The sequence below is a fragment of the Neophocaena asiaeorientalis genome, unplaced genomic scaffold (assembly GCF_003031525.2).
Source record: "Neophocaena asiaeorientalis asiaeorientalis breed wild unplaced genomic scaffold, Neophocaena_asiaeorientalis_V1.1 scaffold177, whole genome shotgun sequence".
Lineage (NCBI taxonomy): Eukaryota > Metazoa > Chordata > Mammalia > Artiodactyla > Phocoenidae > Neophocaena > Neophocaena asiaeorientalis.
This window is the reverse complement of record NW_020172779.1, coordinates 20,513,270-20,528,655: the sequence shown is the minus strand read 5'-3', so window position 1 is coordinate 20,528,655 and position 15,386 is coordinate 20,513,270. Positions and strand designations below refer to the sequence as shown.

Sequence of the window (15,386 nt, the reverse complement as noted above, 5' to 3'; positions counted from 1 at the left end):
AAAAAAAAAAAAAAAATTAATTAATTAATTAATTTTTGGCTGTGTTGGGTCTTCGTTGCTGCGTGCAGGCTTTCTCTGGTTGCGGCAAGTGGGGGCTACTCTTCGTTGCAGTGCGTGGGCTTCTCATTGCGGTGGCTTCTCTTGTTGCAGAGCACAGGCTCCAGGTGCGTGGGCTTCAGTGGTTATGGCACACGGGCTCAGTAGTTGTGGCTTGCAGGCTCTAGAGCGTAGGCTCAGTAGTTGTGGCGCATGGGTTTAGTTGCTCCGTGGCATGTGGGATCTTCCTGGACCAGGGCTCGAACCCATGTCCGCTACATTGGTGGGTGGATTCTTAACCACTGCACCACCAGGGAAGCCTGGAGATAACATTTTTAATATCTATTTTCTGTTCTTTTTGTCGATGTATATCGTCTATATCATAAAATGGTGAGCATTCTGTACTTCTTTACTGTGTGGAGACCTACATTTTTCATTTGGCAAATTATGCGTTTTTCTGCGTTATTGAATCTTCACTTTTTCACTCTTAGAAAAAAATGTTTGAACATTCTTGTACATATATTCTTTTGTTCTTGTATGAGTATTCCTTTAGTTAAGATTTCTGGAAATTTAGTCACTGGACATGACATTTACATTTATCATAGGTTACTTTCAAGTTACTCTCCAAATTCCTTCTCCAACAGGGAATGAAAAGATGTAGAATTACTCATTTAACCAATTCTCTATTACTGAATATTATTTTCCTTCAATTTTTCTTTCCACCGTTGTAAACAGTGCTGTGATAAATGCCGTGATGGATAAATCTTTTTGGACTGATTTTTTTTTTTTAAAAGGAAACAATTCCCAGAAGTGGACTTGAGTCAAAAAGTGTGCATATATTTTTTAGAGTTTACATATACATTGCTGTATCGTCCTCCAAAAAGCTTTATAACAGTTTGTTCTCCCACAAACAGACACTGTCCTTTTAAAATATTTGCCAATATGATGAGCGAAAGTAATTTTTCATTGTTTTAGTTTGCATTTGATGACCAGTGAGGTATTGAACGTTGTTCATGTATTAGCCAATTGCATTTTTAAAATGAATTATCTGTTTTTGTCCTTTGCATACATTTAAATTAGGGAGCATTTCTTATTGCTTTGTGATAGCTCTTTGTAAATCATGGATATTAGCTTCTTTTCTGTCATTGACATATATTGCAAATCTTTTTCTTGATGTTGCTTGCCTTTTGTGTTGTTTATGAGGTTTTTCATTTTGGTTGTGGTCAAAAATGTCTTTAATGTAGTAAATCTTTTCCTTATGGGTTTTCTCTTTGGTTTTATTCTTAGAAATACCTTCTTACAGAGCTTTTCTGCTGATCTGCTGACACTTTGTAAATAAGACCTAAGAAATTACTGGCTATAAAATCCTTACTGTTATGGTTTGTCCTCGAGTTCCCTACGTATGGGATGCTAAGGCTATATAAGGCTAGATCTGAACAAAGATAGGAGGGTTGTCTGTGGTGCTGGACCCTTCCTAATGGAATGAGATTTCCACCTTAGTTTTGGAGTCAGACAGACCTGAGTTCAAATCCTGCCTTTACCAATTACTAGCTTTGTGACCTTGGGCAAGAAACTTTACTTTTTGGGACCCTATTTTCTTTATCTGTAAATAAGTTCCGTATTCATTTTAGGGGTTTGTTTTAGAATTGAATGAGATAATTCCCTCATTTATTTCTAAAATATTGATTGCATAGTTCTATGCTGGTGCCTTGGTAGATGATTACTAGGGACTCAGCAGTGAAAATGGGGGCCCCTGCATCAGAGAGCTTATGTTCCAGGAGAATGCTTGTAAAAGACTAGGTATGTAGTAGCCTTTTAGTAAATGTCCGTTCTTTTCCTGATTCCCATTGATTCTGTATATCTTTCTACTAATATATGAACAGTTTTTTATGATTGCAATTTAAATTTCATTGTAATATTTAAAATATTTAACTATAACCAAAATATGTGAAAAAAATGAGTTGACTTCTATTTTCGCTTCAGTAGAAGTTATTTTAAGAGTTTTGAAGGAAAGGAAATAATTATATTTCAATGAAATCGAGTCCCTGTTAGATTCTTTGTGTGGTGTTGTTAAATGGTATATAAAATTGATAGACTCTGACTTCAGTATTGGTAGTTAGGTAAGTATAGTTTCTTTTCGTGCTGTCTTTGATAAATTACATGTAATATATCACAGATTCTGCGCCTGTTACACATTGGAAATGAGGAAACAGTGGAGACCTGCTCTTTCTGGCACAGTAATTTCTTTTCCCACCTTACAAATAATTTTAGTAAGGAACATGGGCAATTGGATATTTTTGCTTCTTCATAATTGATAAGTGGGCAGACTGCATGTTCATGAGTGGTTATGCCAGGCAGGCCTTGGGGTCTCAGCAAACACTTGCTGGGGGGTGGCTGACTCCACAGCACGTTTAACGCCTCGGTGAGTGTTCGTGGGGGGTCTCTCAGCCTCGGGCGCTCTTCAGGCACCAGAATACATGGATTTACCTCAGAAGCCTCTTCCCCAGCTGCAGGAAGTCTTTTCAGATACATCAGATGAAAACCACTCCAGCTCAGGGTAATTAGGAAAAAAAAATAAAAAGGGCAGAAGAACAGGGAGCATGGAGGGCTTCGAGTTGGGGCCTCGGGAAAGAGGAAGGCACAGAGCAGGGGGGCCTGGGCTCCAGAGCCAGCTTCTGGGCCTGTCCTCACGTCTGAGCCACACAGCTTTCATGTGGGCAAGGCCAGCTCTCCTGGCTGGATGTCATCTCGTGCAGAACCTTGAGAGGTGAAGATGAGATTGGAGAAGTTCTCGCCGGGATCATTACTGAGTGGCTGTGTGAAGCCCACGGTACCTTTTCTGTTCATGTATCTTCATTTGTCCTTCCTCTCAGGATCTGAGAAGCAGGAACAGGTAACTCAGAGAGATAAGCAGAAAGACATCAAACGTGCTAAGAGAGGACAGGTACAGTGATACAAGGAGCTAGAACTTTTGTAACAAAGTAACATGAATTGGCAACTACTGCATCAAAGCTGCAGGTGTGAGAGAGTCTAAGAATGTTTTCGAGCAGGAGATTAAGTGGAAGTGAATAGCAAAGTTTCCATTGATAACATTTTGAAATTTTGTAGAATATCCAGCGACTGTTGGTTGTATTATTTGAATGAACGCAAACATATCTATATGGGCATTTATAGGTTCACTCAATCCCACCAACCCCTTCTGCCCCCTTAAGGGATAGACTTTCTCAAACACAAAGTCCCCCCCTTGGGTGGGGACGTGCTGCTCAGTGTCACTGAGTCCCTGTGGTACCGCCTGCACGACCTGACACAAACACCTCTCATCTTCTCTTTTGACCCTGCAGTATAAGAACGCCGGGGTGATTGAGTTAGAAGCGTGTGTCAAGGCCGTCCGTGTCCTCGCCATTCAGAAGCGGAGCATGGAAGCTTCGGAATTTCTCCAGAATGCAGTCTACATCAACCTTCGACAGGTGGGTGTGTGTCCTCCTATGAGTGGAAGAATTAACGCGGTTTTCCTGGAGCTTATTCACCAAAAGACCATCTGATTTTGCTGTGCTAGCATTCAGTATGGCACGGTTAAAACTCTGGAGTCAGAACTTGAAACTTTGATTAAGGGAGTTGTTTTACCTCTTTGTATTATGGTCTTTTACCCTCAAAATTCAGAATTCTGTTCTTTCAAAATTTTTTTTGATTGGAGAAACGACTTTGCTCTCACCAGCTTTGCGACCTTGGACAAGCTTAATGCCTTATCACCTTACATTTGTCACTTGTGAAGCTATTCCATTTGTGACCCTGTCTGGGTTGTTCATGTTATAAAACATGAAGCGTGTGAAAGTACTTTGTACAGCTCCTTTTACACCTAAGGCATTCCACAAATATTACTTGAATCTGGATGTGTTTTTAATAAGACAAAATCATTAGAACATTTAGTTGCAGGTTGCTACTGTAAAATCCCCAAATCAATAATCTAGCCAAACGTCTATAATCTTTCTAATCTACCTTGGATTTTTATGGCCAGGGCAACCAAGACTCAGAAGTGAAGCAGTTTGGTTAAGGACCCAGGACTAGGGTTACAATACCGTTACTGTAATCGAGCAGATCTGTACTGAGCATGGCATTGTGCCAGGAGGGGGCGTAGAGGTGGAGAAGGCAGAGTCTTCTCTCATTAAGCTGACAGTTTCGTGGCAAAGGTAGACATTCACCAGGTGAAGAACTTGGAGTTTATTCTAAGAACAGTGGTTTTTAAAAGAAAGGTCTTAAAAGCACAGGAGTGATGGGATCCCCTTTGTGTGGAGTAGGGTAAGCATGGTGAGGCAGGCCAGGTGGGAGGCTCTTGAGGAGTCGAGGTGGGCAGTGTAGGCGGCTTCACCTGAGTGGTGGTGGGACGGTCAATGGAAAAAAGCCAACAGATCGAAGACGTGTTTAGGGGGTGAAAAGGAAGGGATTAATGATGTATGTGAGGGCAGACAGAATAACGCCCAGGTTTCTGGCTTGATTAATTAGGTAAATGATGGTCATGTTGTGCTCGGAGAAGGGAAAGCTGCAGAGGGAGTTTGGGGGCAACGCTGGTGGATTCAGTTATGGATATAATGAAAAGACTGTAAAATATGTGGGTCTGGGAGGCTCAGGTGAGAGAGAGGGTAGTGGGTGGAGGGGAGGGGAGAGAGACTTTACAATCATTTTGTATTTTGAACATATAAGAGAGAATGAGCAATAAGACACACATGCCTCTATCATCTAGGTTTAACATGTAAACATTTTGCCATATTGACTGCAGAGGTTCTTAATTTTTTTTAAAATTAATTTATTTTTGGCTGCGTTGGGTCTTCATTGCTGCACGCGGGCTTTCTCTAGTTGTGGCGAGCAGGGGCTACTCTTCATTGCATTGCGTGGGCTCCTCACTGCGGTGGCTTCTCTTGTTGCAGAGCACGGGCTCTAGGCATGCGGGCTTCAGTAGTTGTGGCATGCCGGCTCTAGAGCAAAGGCTCAGTAGTTGTGGCACACAGGCTTAGTTTGCTCTGCAGCATGTGGGATCTTCCTGGACCAGGGCTCGAACCCGTGTCCCCTGCATCGGCAGGCGGACTCTCAACCACTGCGCCAGCAGGGAAGCCCAGAGGTTCTTAATTTTTAAAATAGAAATAAAGCAATGGCTAATGAAGGTCTTAGCGTTGATGTGTGTGCTGTTCATACATATTTTGATACCTCATATGTTTATAACCACAATCTATAAAAAGTTAACTATTTTAGCATAATAGTTTAGCACAGGGACTCGGAATACACACTGCTGGGGCCTGAATCTGGCTTAGCCCCTTGGGTAAATTAGCCTCTCTGTGCCTTGGTTTCCTCTTCTGTGAAGGTTGTTACTGCACCCCCGGGACACTGGGAGGGAGGCAGCTGAAGGCAGTGAGAATAAACATGAAGCGTGTGAAAGTACTTTGTACAGCTCCTTTTACACCTAAGGCATTCCACAAATATTACTTGAATCTGGATGTGTTTTTAATAAGACAAAATCATTAGAACATTTAGTTGCAGGTTGCTACTGTAAAATCCCCAAATCAATAATCTAGCCAAACGTCTATAATCTTTCTAATCTACCTTGGATTTTTATGGCCAGGGCAACCAAGACTCAGAAGTGAAGCAGTTTGGTTAAGGACCCAGGACTAGGGTTACAATACCGTTACTGTAATCGAGCAGATCTGTACTGAGCATGGCATTGTGCCAGGAGGGGGCGTAGAGGTGGAGAAGGCAGAGTCTTCTCTCATTAAGCTGACAGTTTCGTGGCAAAGGTAGACATTCACCAGGTGAAGAACTTGGAGTTTATTCTAAGAACAGTGGTTTTTAAAAGAAAGGTCTTAAAAGCACAGGAGTGATGGGATCCCCTTTGTGTGGAGTAGGGTAAGCATGGTGAGGCAGGCCAGGTGGGAGGCTCTTGAGGAGTCGAGGTGGGCAGTGTAGGCGGCTTCACCTGAGTGGTGGTGGGACGGTCAATGGAAAAAAGCCAACAGATCGAAGACGTGTTTAGGGGGTGAAAAGGAAGGGATTAATGATGTATGTGAGGGCAGACAGAATAACGCCCAGGTTTCTGGCTTGATTAATTAGGTAAATGATGGTCATGTTGTGCTCGGAGAAGGGAAAGCTGCAGAGGGAGTTTGGGGGCAACGCTGGTGGATTCAGTTATGGATATAATGAAAAGACTGTAAAATATGTGGGTCTGGGAGGCTCAGGTGAGAGAGAGGGTAGTGGGTGGAGGGGAGGGGAGAGAGACTTTACAATCATTTTGTATTTTGAACATATAAGAGAGAATGAGCAATAAGACACACATGCCTCTATCATCTAGGTTTAACATGTAAACATTTTGCCATATTGACTGCAGAGGTTCTTAATTTTTTTTAAAATTAATTTATTTTTGGCTGCGTTGGGTCTTCATTGCTGCACGCGGGCTTTCTCTAGTTGTGGCGAGCAGGGGCTACTCTTCATTGCATTGCGTGGGCTCCTCACTGCGGTGGCTTCTCTTGTTGCAGAGCACGGGCTCTAGGCATGCGGGCTTCAGTAGTTGTGGCATGCCGGCTCTAGAGCAAAGGCTCAGTAGTTGTGGCACACAGGCTTAGTTTGCTCTGCAGCATGTGGGATCTTCCTGGACCAGGGCTCGAACCCGTGTCCCCTGCATCGGCAGGCGGACTCTCAACCACTGCGCCAGCAGGGAAGCCCAGAGGTTCTTAATTTTTAAAATAGAAATAAAGCAATGGCTAATGAAGGTCTTAGCGTTGATGTGTGTGCTGTTCATACATATTTTGATACCTCATATGTTTATAACCACAATCTATAAAAAGTTAACTATTTTAGCATAATAGTTTAGCACAGGGACTCGGAATACACACTGCTGGGGCCTGAATCTGGCTTAGCCCCTTGGGTAAATTAGCCTCTCTGTGCCTTGGTTTCCTCTTCTGTGAAGGTTGTTACTGCACCCCCGGGACACTGGGAGGGAGGCAGCTGAAGGCAGTGAGAAGTGGCAGCTGCCAGCCTAACACTGAAGGGAGAGACAAAAGCAGAATCAAGCGAATAAACCGAGTACAAACAAACCAAAAAGAGAAAAAAATCCCACAACGTTTGGAGCCATTTAGTGTGAGGGAAACAACACTACGTGGACTCAAAGCTGCTGAGCATGGCGATATCACGGATGGGAATGTGTCATCAGGAAAGGGTTGAGAAAAGGTGTTTTGGTTTCCCTTGACGTTTCTGGTAAAGATGGGCAGGAAAAGTGAAAACCCACCACTTGACGGTGAAGCTTCAGTTTTATGGGAAACTGAGCGAAGGGTGGAAACCAGCCTCAGCAGTGCTGGCAAAGGCACAGACATCTGGGTTGGATCCATCACTCACCACGATTTCCGGGTGACCTGCTGGGTGTGAGCTCTGAGCTGGGCAGTACGTTTGCAGGGATGACCAGGGCGTAATCCCTAGCTCTTAGGCTGCTGGTCCAAAGAGGGCACATGCAGATCTAGTGGGACAGCTGGGGATGCGGCCCGGGGACTGCTGTGCTGAGGGTGAGAGGAGGGCTCCCCAGAGGGGTTTCCCTGCAAAGAGCAGAAATAATCCACCTACAGGGGCTGAAGAGCCTCTGAGCAGGGACCAGGTGCGAAGGCGTGACCTGGCTCGAGCACGGAGGGCTTGGGGAGCCGGAAGTCGTTTGGTGGCCTGAGCGGTTTTGTTGCTGAGGGACAGTGGATGGAAAAGGTGCTTAAAAGGCAGACCTGTTATAGGTCGTGAGTCAAAGCAAAGAAACGTGGACCTGTCAGGCAGGCACGAGAGAACCCTGTGGGTGTGGGGATCCAGCTGGGGCGTCATGCTGGAGTGAGGAGCAGAGTCGTGGGCCTGTGTGCAGACCCCGCTTTGCCACTTATTAGCTGCGTGACCTTGAGCATAATCCTCCATATCTCTCGATATTTTCATCTGTCAAATGATGGAATAACGAACTCATGGTGATCAGGAGTAGTTTAGTTCAGATTCTCTGTGTCTAGTCCTGTCTAGTGTTGCCCTGCAGTTACCCAGTAGCCGCTCTTATACTCAGGCCAGAGGGCGTGGAGGGACATCTGGGGGGCGGGGGGATGCATTTAAAAGCATGCTGAAGAACTGCAGGCAGTTTGGTGGAGGGTTGGGTGTGGGAGGGACTTGGAAGACTTAGTGTCCTAAGACTTGCTCGCCTTTACGGACCGGAGTTGGCTTTGCAAATTAATGTTGAACATTTGGGCTTTTGGCGAAGCTGTTTTCACAGGTGGGTGTATACACAACATATTTGATAAGATCAGATGCTTTTATTTAATGTGTGGGAATTTGCAGCTGTTGGGAACAGCCCCCTTCTCTGTTGGCCTGATCTTCGTAGAACACTAGGGGTCAGCAGAGCCATGCGGAAGGTAAGTGGCCCGCCTTGCTGCAGCGGGTGTGGGCCTTTAGAGTTCTCCCCAACTCGATGCTGTGCTGGAGTTGACTCATCTCCGTATCTGGTTGCCAGCTGAGCGGACAGCAAAATAATGAGTTCTGGTGGGATTTTTCTTTTTTTTAATTTTTAAATTAAACAATTTAAACAATTTTATTATTTTTTAATAGATCTTTTTTTTTTTTTTTGTGGTACGTGGGCCTCTCACTATTGTGGCCTCTCCCGTTGTGGAGGCTCCGGACGCGCAGGCTCAGCGGCCATGGCTTACGGGCCCAGCTGCTCTGCAGCATGTGGGATCTCCCCGGATCAGGGCACGAACCCGTGCAGGTGGACTCTCAACCACTGCGCCACCAGGGAAGCCCTGTAATAGATCTTTATTGGAGTGTAATTGCTCCACAACACTGTGTCAGTTTCTGTTGTACAACACAGTGAATCAGCCATATGCATACATATATCCCCATATCCCCTCCCTCTTGAGCCTCCCTTGTGAGAGGCCCGCGTACTGCAAAAAACAAACAAACAAACAAACTAAAAATAGAATTACCACATGACCCAGCAATCCCACTACTGGGCATATACTGAGAAAACCATAATTCAAATAAGACACTGGTGGGATTTTGTAATGACAGTAACAAAGAGGGATCTATAGTTTTTCTGAACCAGGACAAGGTTTTGGTTCTTGGTCAGGTGTGTTCCATTGTAGAACTGATGAGTTGTGTCTGTTCTGGGACTGATTTTGGCTAACCTGGAAACTTTGAAAGGAACCAAGATGGAATTATTGCAGGTGCCTTCTGCCTTAAGAAGCCCTGTGCAAATGTAAAAAATGAAAAAGAATACGTTTGGATCTAGTGGTATTGGGAAGGGTTTGTGCACGTTGCAGGAGTGTTCAAGGCAGAACTTCTCTTTGTGAGCGGGAACATGGATCCACCTGTCTTGTCTTTCGTTGTTTACGAGAGTAGTTTATGGTAATTAGCTCTGACAAACGGCTGCGTGCATTGCATTTAACAGCTGGCTGTCTGCAGGTTTGTCTGTCGAACACATAGATTTCACAGGCACGTAGATTTCACAGGTCAGGTAGAAGTGAGAGAAGGAACGCGAACCTTGGCAGCCCAGATTCAGGTTTCAACCACCATTTCCCCTCCGTGTGACCTTGGACTGGAATGTAACCTCCCTTAGCCTGTTTGTGAATCTGTAAAATGGGAATGATAATATTCCCTTCTTCCTGGATTTGTTGTAAGTTGTATCAATAAATAGTATTATAACACATGTAGAGCACTTCACACACTGCTTGGCACTTAGAAAGCCCCACCAGTGACGTGTCAGAGCAATAAAGGCAGCTCGTGTTTGTTGGACGCTAGCAGACACTTGACTAGGTTGTGAATTTGGTTATTTCCTTCTATCTTTGTAACTCTGTGTGCTAAGTGCGTTTATTCCTGTTGATAGAAGAGGAGCCTCAGGGTAAAGAAGATTTTGTAATTTGTCCCAAGTCAGACCGTAATTTCGGGTGCAGGGGCCTAGTTAAAGCATGCTTGTTTGGGTTTTCCCTTCTCTACGTTCTGTACTGGAGGCTGGGTGCTAGGCCCTGGGCCCACTGTCTTGTAGTCCGAGAATATTCAGTGATGCAGCCAAGCAGACAGGGTCCTGCGCTGCTGGAGCAGAATGTCCGGAGGGGGACACAGGTGCTAAATAGACAAATGTAAAAACAAATGACTAGAAAATGTGGTCAGCTCTGTAGAGGAAAGGAACATGCCTCGCCCTGCAGAGCTGGGGAATTTTCTAGCCGGTGCTGCTCTGGTGGTATTAATCTCAGTAAAATACGTTCTGTTACCAAAGACAAAACGGCAAAGCATCTGTTCTCAGGTAAACTAAAGCCCGCTGAGGATGCTTCCTACTAATTAGGCAGCCAGCTTGTTGCCGGCACTTACCTAGGGGTAAACAGGTTGCGGCCATAATCATCACGGCGACTGTGCTCACTGGCTTTATTGAACCCAGTTTTAGAGGTGAGGAAATCGAGGCTGGGGTGTTTGCTGCGTGCCCGTGATTACCTTGTAAACGCTACCACGGTCTTCAGATCTAGCTCACCATGGCTCCAAAGTCTGAGCTCTGTGAACTGCGTCGTGTAGCTTCCCCGCAAACAACCCAGATGACTGAAATTAATTTTCTCCATTAGTAGGAAATGTAAGTGACCATAAGAGAAAGAGGTCGTAAGGAATTGTTTGGGAAACTAGAGAAAAGTCCAGCACTTTACCAGCTGTGGGAGCATGCTCTAGGGCCAGTGTCTATTCAACCCAGCACCCGGCACCTCCTGCAGATCTGACGTTCAGTAATGACTGAGCCGTTTGATAACGTTTGGGCTCATGACACACTGTTGGTTAGAACCTGCGGCATCTTTGTCCCTGGTTAATTTTCTCTTCAAAGCCATTTACATTTCCTGCCGGCTACTCCACTCAGATGTAAGAATAGCCTCTTTAAACTTCCTGATGCAGTTCCTTAATGAAGCTTGTTGCTAAGGGAACCTAGCAAAAGCCCGGTAGATATGCACATAATAATGGTAACCTCAGAACTTTGTCCATTTAAACTCAGAATCAGAGGGATGGGAGATTCAGGAAAGGCTTTCTGAGATAGAAGGGGGAAAGTGTAAGGATGCAGCCCAGGTTAGACGGAGACATCTCGGTCCTAGCCGGCAAGGTGCCCGGCTTTCAGGATGGTGTGTGTGTGGGGAACGCAGAGCTCTCACAAAGAAGACGGTTGGATGGAGAGGGAGGAAAGTCAAGTTCTTTATTGGAGAAGGAAAAAGAGAGAGGGAACTGAAAACTTGCTGGTCGAACAGGAGTCTGGAATATGGCTTGACGTCCTTGCATTTAGGAGAGAGGAGTTTTGTGGGGACCAGCGTAGGAAGGAATCTCTCTCCGTGGGAAGCCAGTGCAGCAGAGAAATGGGCAGATCCAGGGGGCCCCAGCTGGGTGAGCTGCCCGCCAAGCCAAGGTGTGGGGCTGCCTCCATAATCTGGCGCTTCAGGCCTGGGTTTGCAGACCAGTACAGTGATGAGAGAGGGAGAGGGCTGGCGGGAAGGGCAAGGTAGAGGCCGGGGCACGGGCTGCGGGCATGTGCTTGTCTCACTTAACACGGGGGGTCTGAGAAGGATGCTCGATGGTGAGAAGGATGTTTTGGACTTCCCGCATGGGGCGTGCCAGCAGCTGACACAGGTGTTATGGTTCCTGTAGCTCATCATCTTCTACTTTTTGCTTCAGCTGCCAGGGATCTTGGAGCTGAATCTATAGTCGGCCTCTGTTAATTACCCCTGCCTCATGGCGTGCATTTTTGTGACTTCACCTGCCCCTTGTTTCAGTTAAGCATTAAATCCCCATTTTTGACCCTCGTTTTTGTTTTTTTGTTGTTATTGTTGTTGCGTTTAAAAAATTGATTTAGATCCTCGTTTAGAATGAAGCCAAAAGGAAATAAATGTGTACACAGACTATATCACAGACACGGCTTTTAAAAATTCTGAGCTGTTACCTAGTAGTTACATTGCTGGCCTGTAGTCGTGATTAAACAGAAGTTGTTATTACTACATCATGGGGTGGTTGGGAAAATACGGTTAGGTTGTAGATGAAAGAAAAATTTTTGTAAGCCATGAAGTCTTAATTTAAGTCCAAGTTAGGTGTGGTTATTATTAACAGTTCTTTGTCTAGTTACCTGGTTACCTGGTTCTATATATTTTGTGTTTTGAGAAGTTAATGTATTTGATGAAAGTCCCTGCCCAAATTCCAGTGTCTTGCCCTTTCTCTTTCCCTTCTCTGCATCTTATGTGCTAGGTAGCAAATACCTTTGTTCCAGAGAATATGGGCCTTCTTAGCAAAAGGACAGGGTGAGCTTGGAGAGATGGGGCTCAGAGAAGGCCTTGGAGCTTCCATGTCAGTGCTTCTCTGGATCCTGCCCTGTCAGTGCACTAACTCAGCTTCCCTTTTCCTTCATGTTTCATTGGGCCTGTTTTATGAAAAAGCTTTTTTATGTTTCCTTTTTCACTTGTAAGATTCTTTCACATGCTTTTTACTTTCCTCTGTGTGCTTCAGCTCTCTGAGGAGGAGAAGATCCAGCGGTACAGCATCCTCTCTGAGCTCTACGAGTTGATCGGCTTCCACCGCAAGTCCGCCTTCTTCAAGCGCGTGGCCGCCATGCAGTGCGTGGCCCCAAGCATCTCAGAGCCTGGCTGGAGGGCCTGCTACAAACTCCTCCTCGAGACGCTTCCTGGCTATAGTCTGTCGCTGGATCCGCAAGACTTCAACAAAGGTACTAGAGCTGAAAGTTGCTTCAGTCCAATTAATGGTGCGTCCAGTTAATGGGCCCTGCCCTGCCTGTCGGACACGATGACTGGTGCTGGCGTGCAAAGGTGACTAAGCTCTCCTGCACTTGGGTACTTTTGATAGATCACAACAGAACGTAGCGGTGCTCTGCATGCGGGCTGGCATTCTTAAATCTGTGTGCCGGTTGGAAATCTCCCCTGAGCTCACTGACGTGTGTCCTCCTTGAAACATCTTAAATACCTAGTGAATCCTACTTACCTCATGTGATTTAGCCAATTTGCAAAAATCAACCAATCTAGAATAAGTCCTGGGGTATATGTGTACAAGTACAGGTATGCATTTGGTGATAAATCCTTATCCTGCAATGTTAATGCAGGGTAGTACGTGTTGAACATAGCTCTGAGTCTAATAACAAGTGCACACAAGTGCGATGCCTAGTGTCAGGCAAAGGGTGATTCGCAGGCGAAAAAAAATGGTTGATGGCCGTTTAAGGCAGGACATGCAGAGCACTTTCCTCCAGCTCACGTCCAGAGCCAGCAGGCCTGGCCTGCTAGACGGGGAGAGAACTGAGGGGCCGTCTACATTCCTGTCCCACCAGGGCAAAGACAGTCCTCTGGCACGTGTTTTATGTGGTCATGTGTGCCGGCCTGAGGGGCCCATGGTCCGAGTGATGAGTCTGTTCTGCTCTTGGGTAGTTCTGATTACTGGGTCTTTCCATGAAAGAATTACGAATCCCCTTCCTGCTTGCCTTACCTCCTGGGGACGGTGTGTCCGCTTTCCCTTTGTGTCCACCTCCTCAGTAATGATTTGTCGCGCTCTTGCCTGGTGCCATGGGATGTGTGAGGTGAGCGAGTGGAGCAGTGGGAAGAGGACAACTCCTGCCCTCCAACGTACAAACAAGCAATTCTAGCATGTGTTGACCTTCCAGGTATTTGCAGAGAGCTCTCGGGTCCTTCCAGAGCCTTCCTCTCCTCTGTCTCCGTTGCCTAGGTGGTTCTTGATGAATTACTCTGTCTGGACTTCCCCCCATTCTGACCTTCTCCCCAAAGCATCACTTAACATTTGATAGAATCGTACACTCAGGATGAATTCTGATTAGCGTAGAGCAAGGAGTTGGCAATCTTTTTCTGTCCAGGGGCCAGGGAGTAAACATTTCAGGCTCTGGGAGCCCTTCGGCCTCTGCTGCAGCTCGTCGGCTCTGCTGCTGAGGTGTGAGAACAGCCAGGGATGAAATGTCCGCCGACAGATCTTTACTTATGGTGTGGGTGGGGCCGGATTCGGTGTGCGGACCGTAGTTTGCCACAGTCCTGGCTCAGAGCACAGGGATATCCGAAATCACTTCAGGGGGCCCAAATTACTTAAAAAATGTTTTCCAAAATCATATAAAAGGCGGGACCTGGGGTTTGGAAGAGCAGAGGGAGACCGAGTGAGCAGCACGGCAGGTGGCCTTTGAGGAGTGGAGGGAAGCTGAGACAGGACACAGCCCTTCATTAGCCCCCGCCTCCTGTAGAAGCCAGAGACCTGCTGCTGGGGGCTTGGCATGTGAGCACACGTGCTCAGGAGGTATTGATAGGAGCCGGGCAGCGTGGACTTTGGGCTTTAGATGTCCTGCTTCTCTGCAGCCACAGGGGGAAGATTGGTGGGCCCAGTGCTGATAGGGGCAGTCTGCATACTTTTCCCGTTTACGTAGCGTTCCCTTTGTAAAGCCATCTCACATAATAGAGCCTGGTCACATGACCTTGCCTGGTCTCCCTCATCCTGTGCCCTTGCTGTTGATCTTTTTAAAAAGTTAAACAAGGGGCTTGACGTTTGTCTCTGCTGGATAGCATCGGTGATGGGGCTCGTACTGTTGGAGTGATTTTGAACCTGAACTCTGTCCCTGTCTTCTGTCCCAGCCGTTGGTGATGGTATTAAGTGCAAGGGCTCAAGGGTAGAACTGGGGACCCTCTCCAGGAGGTCTTGCTGTTAGCAGACGTTTCTTGCTTCTTGCTTTGTGCTGGACACCGTGCCACATGTTGAGGGGAAATGCATGGACGCTCAGCCACGTCTGACTTCATTCAGTGACACTTTCTTCCAGATCTTTCACCATCTCACCCAAACAGAAATCACGACACTTTTTTTTCATCTGCCATGTCATCTGCTCTTCCTTTCTCTAATTCCTTTTTCCTCTGTGTTCCCCCAAGAAAAGGGATGAAACGTAAGGTTTGCTGAGCACTTGTTTCACGACTGGCGCTTTTGGGCGGACTGTGAGTTCTGGGTAAATTAATACCGGCGGCCTGTGATTTCAGCCCCAGTGTCTCTCTTCTGCAGACAAGAACCTCAGGGCAGTGGCAGTCAGGTGCTTCCCAGAGACCATTTTAATTTCTTCCTGGCATCTCTTGTGGGCCTCTAACTGGCCTCTAAGGGCTGCTTCTACTCTCTCTGGACAGCCTTGCCCCAGCTGTGGTCACAGGACTGTCCTTCGTGTTCTGAAACACCGAGACCATGTGGTGTTTAACTGAAAGTCATCTTGGAGCCTGAGGACTAAAGGGACTCACAGCCAGAAATGAGAACCTTCTGGTGGGCCCCGTCCCTGCAGATGGGATCCCTTGGCTGGCCTTCTGCGTGACCTGTTTGCC

The 15,386-nt window shown here is 46.2% G+C and overlaps 1 protein-coding gene across 2 annotated transcripts in view; it reads left to right on the top strand.

The window, feature by feature from the left end:
- TRAPPC9 (trafficking protein particle complex subunit 9) overlaps positions 1-15,386 on the top strand; it is a 509,572-nt gene that overhangs the window by 49,436 nt on the left and 444,750 nt on the right. For both annotated transcript variants that reach the window (XM_024741252.1, XM_024741251.1), the window contains 2 exons: positions 3,378-3,503; positions 12,538-12,754. In XM_024741252.1, coding sequence (XP_024597020.1) covers positions 3,378-3,503; positions 12,538-12,754 — 343 coding nt within the window. The remainder of the gene's footprint in view (positions 1-3,377; positions 3,504-12,537; positions 12,755-15,386) is intronic.